At 35.1% G+C, this 6242-nt stretch overlaps 1 protein-coding gene across 1 annotated transcript; it reads left to right on the top strand.

Moving 5' to 3' along the window:
* The first annotated feature begins 1569 nt into the window (after window positions 1-1569).
* LOC141430275 (uncharacterized) lies at window positions 1570-5777 on the top strand. Its single transcript, XM_074090929.1, has 2 exons — window positions 1570-2520; window positions 3278-5777. Exons 1-2 carry the CDS (start codon window positions 1753-1755, stop codon window positions 3281-3283), a joined length of 774 nt encoding a protein of 257 aa, XP_073947030.1. The 5' UTR covers window positions 1570-1752; the 3' UTR covers window positions 3284-5777.
* Window positions 5778-6242: the final 465 nt, after the last annotated feature.

Here is a 6242-nt window from a genome sequence, read left to right on the forward strand (position 1 = left end):
ACAAATCAGTTATTTCTATTTATATTAATAATAACGACAGGTTATAAGCTAATAACTTATAACTGTAGTCAAAGAAAGATAATCACATAAAAAAATATTAACGCTTTTTCATTTTAATTTACAAGAAAAAGCGTCTGTGTATTATTTCCACTTTTTCTTTTCTCAGAAATGCCTTCTCTTTACTTATATTTTATTGCTGAACGTTGTTCAATTTTATTTACGCCTGCCTGACTGATCTTCCAAGACTGACTGTGTCTTGCGTCACTTTTAGCCTTTTAGGCACAAAGGTCTGAGTCTGAGCCGTCTGAACCAAAAAGTTATTAAAAAAAACAATTGAGTGAACGTATGAAAGGAATGAGATTGATACGAGGAAGGCGCGAAATTTGAAAATTAAAGGAGGATGGGCAGATTTTATGTACAGCCAAGTGTAAAAATAAGTAGGTATTTATTCGAAACACTCAAAAATGTTACTACGGCCTTATTGCGTCGTAATAAGAGTCTGTGGTACTTATTTTTGAAACTTTGAATAAGTTCATATTTTTACACTTGATTGACATACATAGTCTGGCCTAGGAACCTAGGAAGGAACCAATAACGACAACATATCATTAGAAAGGTTTTTTTTATATTGTACCTGCAACTTTTTGCATGGCGGGAAATCTCGAATCGCTGAGTAAAAAAAGCTATGGCAAGATAAAAAAAAAACATTCCATTATTAAGATTATTTTAGTTATTATAGGCTTTTAGTTCTTTAAAACAGTTTTTAAACCTTTTATCATATAAATAAAACACACAATATGTTGAAAATAGCCTCAAGAAAAGTATGGTACTTATGTGCATTTGTTTTTGGGTTTTTGGTTTGCTGGACTTGGCGGGGGCACAGATAAAGAAAACAACCAAATATCGATACACCAATTATTAAACATTGACTTTATGACTACTATTTTTCAGACAATGTTTGTCAATTTGTGAGCTGTGTTCAGTGCCCAACTAGAGGAGATGCTTCGTGTCTTCCAGTGTGCACAGTTTCCGATACTCCGACGCAAAAAATGACACAAAAAAAACATATGAAAACGCAGAAAAAAAATCATGGACAGTTATTTACATACAAAACTTTTATAATCTGTATTAGGTGGAGTTGAGGTGGAGTAATTTACGATGACGCGTGCCTCAAAAAAAAACCTAAATAGTAACGTCAAAGAGAATATAACCACTACGTTTTAACGTTAACGTTTAAACTCAGTGACTCAAACTCGATAACTTTTTTCACATCGATTTGAGACTAACCGCCGTAGTAAAAGTTTTAGAACTTAGAATAAGCTATCAACTAAAAAACACGTCTACACTCCTAACTTCCCTGTATCAAAAACAACACTGACACACACTCTCTCTCTCTCTCGAATTGTGAAATGAATTGTATTATTCTTTGCTTGCGTGGTGTGATTGTCTACCTTAACGAGTCGTTTCATTTTGTGGGTTGCCTACTTATTGCATAAACATTTCTGCAGTATTTTTTTTTATTAAGTAGGTACTTATTATATATACATATTTAGCCTATAACTGTTCTGTAGTATGGTATGACAGTATTTGTAAATGCTGTCCACGATGTTTGTTATCTGTATTGATTTAATCTATGCGAGGTCGGACTGAATGTATGGCTGACGATAGTGACAATAAACGTTATAGCTAAAAAGAAGTGATAATTGTTTTAATCACAATACATGGCGCAGTCTTTAACGTATTGTAATAACAATGGCAGCTACTTTTAACTTGCCAGAGAAATTGTGTCTTACCGGTGACTTACCTAGTAACTGGCGAAGGTTTAAACAAGAGTTGAGTATATATTTGATTGCGTCTGCTTTAGATGGCGGTAAAGACTCCAGAAAAATTGCAATCCTTTTAAATACCATTGGTGAGGAAGGCGTACAGATATACAACAATTTCAAGTTAGAAACTGAGGCTAAGTACGAAGATGTTATAAAAGCCTTCGACGACTATTGTGAACCGAAGAAGAACATTCTGTATTCCAGATTTTTGTTCTATTCGCGAAACCAGCAGCCCGGCGAGTCCTTTGATCAATTCTATAAGGATATAAAGAGTCTTTCTAGAAACTGTGACTTTGCTGACGCAGATGAGGCGATCCGCGACCGGATTATTCTCGGGACTACCGATAAAGGTGAACAAGAAAGATTGTTGTGCCTGGGAGATGTAAAACTGGATGATGCAATAAAGAGACTCCGTCTCTCTGAAATATCAAAGTTGCAGACTAAAGCCTTGCATGACAGTCAAAATTGTAACACCACTAGTGCTGAAGTTCACAAGGTAGAATTTATAATAAAATGTAGATGGTGTGGTGGAAAACATGAAAGGAATGTCTCAAAGTGTCCTGCAAGAGGTTCGAAGTGCACCAAATGTGGAAAATTTAACCACTTTGCAAAAGTGTGTCGTACAAGGAGTCGCACAGACCAAGTCCAAGTGGTTGAATCGGAAGATCATGGTGATCAATTGTATTGTGATACGGTATGTTCAAATGTTAATAGAATTGACTGTTGGGAGCAGGAATTGTTATTGGAAAATGTGATGAAGTGTGCTTTTAAGCTCGATACTGGTTCAGATGTGAATCTGATTCCAATCTCCTTGTACAATGATATTCAAAGCAAAATATCAAGAAAAAGACAAAACAGCATTAAATTGTGTAAATCCAATGTCAAGCTGAAAGCATACAATGGTTCAAAAATTAAAACATTTGGTACTGTTTTGTTGGAAGCAAAATTAAACTCAAATGTAATTTTGTTGGATTTCATTGTAACAAGTTCTGGATACCAGCCAACATTGGGAAAGGATTCATGTTTGTTATTAGGTATTATTGAGAGAAAATTTGTAAACAATGTTGAGAATGATTTAGGCAAGCAATCTATAATTAAAAAGTATGAAGATGTATTTGCAGGTTCAGGAAGATTTCCAAAAAAGTGTAGAATTTTACTGAAAGATAACTCTGTTCCAGTATCAAAACCTCCGCACAGAGTTCCCTTAAAACTAAAAGAGGAATTGAAAAAAGAGCTGGACAGACTGTGTAAATTAGGAGTGATTTCCAAAGTTGTTGAGGCTACCGAATGGGTGAATAGGGTTGTTATTGTGGAAAAGGATGATGGATCTATCCGGTTATGTTTAGATCCCAGAGATCTGAATAACTGTATTCTTAAGAAATACTATGAAATTCCAACCATAAATGATTTAAAGTCTCAGATAGGTAACTCAAAATTTTTTTCTGTTCTAGATCTAAAGGAGTCATTTTGGCAGATTGCTTTGACTGAAGACAGTAAAAAGTATTGTACATTTTCCACAATATATGGTTCCTATTGTTTCAATGTCTTACCTTTTGGACTTGAGATATCTGCGGAAACTTTTCAAGAAAATTGTAAATCATGTTTCAATGATATTGAAGGACTGTTTATTTATATAGATGATTTTTGATTCATGCTGAATCAAAAGAGAAACATGATGAGATTCTTGACAAAGTTTTGAGTAGAGCACGAGAATTAAATATTAAATTCAATCTTAGAAAGTTTCAGTACTTACCACAGGTGGTCAAATATTTTGGTCATGAAATTATAAATGGTAAATTGTCACCAGATAGAGAAAAAATCACAGCTGTATTAGAATATGACATTCCAACTGATAAACAGAGCCTCCAAAGATTTTTAGGTTTTGTTAATTATTTTAGGGAATATATGCCAAATATTTCAGAAATAACTAGTCCATTAAGACAATTACTGAAGAAAAATGTTGAATTTGTGTGGAATGACAGTTACACAACATGTATAAATGACATTAAGAAGCTTTTGATAAGTCCACCCGTGCTTTTAAATTTTGATCCGCAGAAACAAATTGTAATCCAAACAGATAGTTCTAAAGATGCTATTGGTTCTGTACTAATGCAAGATGGCCACCCCGTTTCATTTGCCTCAAAAAGTCTTTCCAAGTGTGAATCTGAGTATGGACAAATAGATAAAGAGTTTCTGGCTATACTTTATGCATGTAAAAAATTCCATTACTACATATACGGTAGACCTGTAATTGTACAAACAGACCACCAACCGCTAGTGGCAATTATGAAAAAAGAAATTAATTCTATTAATTCACAACGCTTAAGAAAAATCAAGTTAAAATTGTCAATTTATGATTTGGATGTTCAGTATACACCAGGTTCTAAAATGCATGTGGCTGATGCCTTGAGTCGAGCTTCTAGTAGAGCGAATAATGTGGAGGTGGATAGTTCTTTAATTAAAACAATACATGCTATTGATGTCAGTGATGAAGTACAGAATCTTATTGTACTAGAAACAGGTAAAGATCCTGTGCTTCAACAACTTAAATTATATCATGAGAATGGATGGCCTAGGTGTAAGAACAAAGCGGCTGACATTGTAAAATTTTATTACAGACATAAAGACAACATTACATATGAAAATGGGATTGTTTATCTAAATTATAAAATTATAGTCCCTGTAACACTAAGAGAGAGAGTAATTAAGAAAGTTCATTCAAGCCATTTTGGGGTCAGTAAAACAATTTCCAGAGCAAAATCTTTATTCTACTGGCCTAATCTTGAGAATGATTTCATCAATGCTGTGTCAAATTGTGAAATATGTGAAAAGTACAGTTTGAAAAAATCAAAAGAGCCTATGTTACTTGATGACGTACCTACTTTGCCATTCCAAAAAATTGGATGTGATTTTTGTCAATGGGGAAATAAAACTTATTTCATTATAGCTGATTATTACTCTAAATGGTTTGAATTAATTCAAGTAAGTTCATTGACTGCATCTACTGTAATAAAAATATTAAAGGATGTTTTCTCGACACATGGTATACCAAGGGTATTAAGGGCTGATAATATGCCATTTAATTCATTTGAATTTCAAGACTTTGCTAGACAATGGAAATTCCAAGTAATAACTTCAAGCCCAAGATATCCTAGGTCTAATGGTTTTATAGAGAGATATGTTGGAATAGCCAAAAAGTTGCTCAAAAAGTCAACTGATAGTGGTATTGATTTACTAGAAGTGTTATTAGAATATAGGAATACACCTGTGCTAGGTTCTCCGCACTCTCCAACACAATTGTTATTTAGTAGACTGACTAGAACTAAGCTTCCGATTCATGAAGAACTTCTAAAACCAAAATTGGTAACTAATTTTAGTGAAATTCAATGTAAAATGAATGACCATAATAAGAAAATTTTTGATAAGACAGCAAAATTGAATAATCATAAATTTCACTCTGGTCAGGATATAGTGTATTTGAAAGAAAACATATGGCATCCTGGGAAGGTTGTAGACATCCATAGGGCTCCTAGATCATTGATTTTAAAAGATAATAATGGCCATTTATTTCGGAGAAATACATTACATGTAAAACCATCTTTTCATAAAAATATTGGTTATTTTGATCAGTATAGTAATGTAAATGTTGAATCTGAACAAGGTGAGGAAAATGATCAACCTCAGGAGATAAACAGGCCTGTGGTGCAGGAGCATGATAGGGTGTTAAGGCCGCGAAACAATATTGTTCCTCCACAACATTTGAGAGATTACATATGTGATTGAGAGTTAGAATATAAATTGTATATTGTCCATGGGGAAGATGTAGTATGGTATGACAGTATTTGTAAATGCTGTCCACGATGTTTGTTATCTGTATTGATTTAATCTATGCGAGGTCGGACTGAATGTATGGCTGACGATAGTGACAATAAACGTTATAGCTAAAAAGAAGTGATAATTGTTTTAATCACAATACAGTTTCCCACTGCTGGGCAAAGGTCTCTTGTCTTGACTTCCACATCTCCCTATCCAGAGCTATATTCGGCCACTCTCTCAGTTCCGCCTCCAGGTCATCTCGCCATCTCCACCTCGACCTGCCTTGCCGTCGGTGCCCGTCATGTGGTACCCACCATGTGGCTTTGTGGGTGGATCCGGCAGACATGTCAAATCATTTAGGAGACAGCGATCCTGTTTCACGGCTCGCTGTATTTGGAATGACTGGCCAGTTGACTGTCGCACCCCTGGCTCCAGGATTTCCCTACCGTCATCGTCAGGACTCCCAGAACCGCCGGACACTCCGGGCCTAAACGGGGAGTTACTCATGTCATTAGGATTGGACCGTAAGCCCACCGCGCTGGTCCAGTGCGAGTTGGTGGGGTAGGTAGATACTTAAGTCATTTTTTTTATCTTTTCATT

Source organism: Choristoneura fumiferana, chromosome Z (assembly GCF_025370935.1).
Source record: "Choristoneura fumiferana chromosome Z, NRCan_CFum_1, whole genome shotgun sequence".
In the NCBI taxonomy this organism is placed as follows: domain Eukaryota; kingdom Metazoa; phylum Arthropoda; class Insecta; order Lepidoptera; family Tortricidae; genus Choristoneura; species Choristoneura fumiferana.

Coding starts and splice junctions, on each gene's coding strand:
- LOC141430275 (XM_074090929.1), top strand. CDS start 1,753: ATGGCAGCTACTTTTAACTTGCCAGAGAAATTGTGTCTTACCGGTGAC.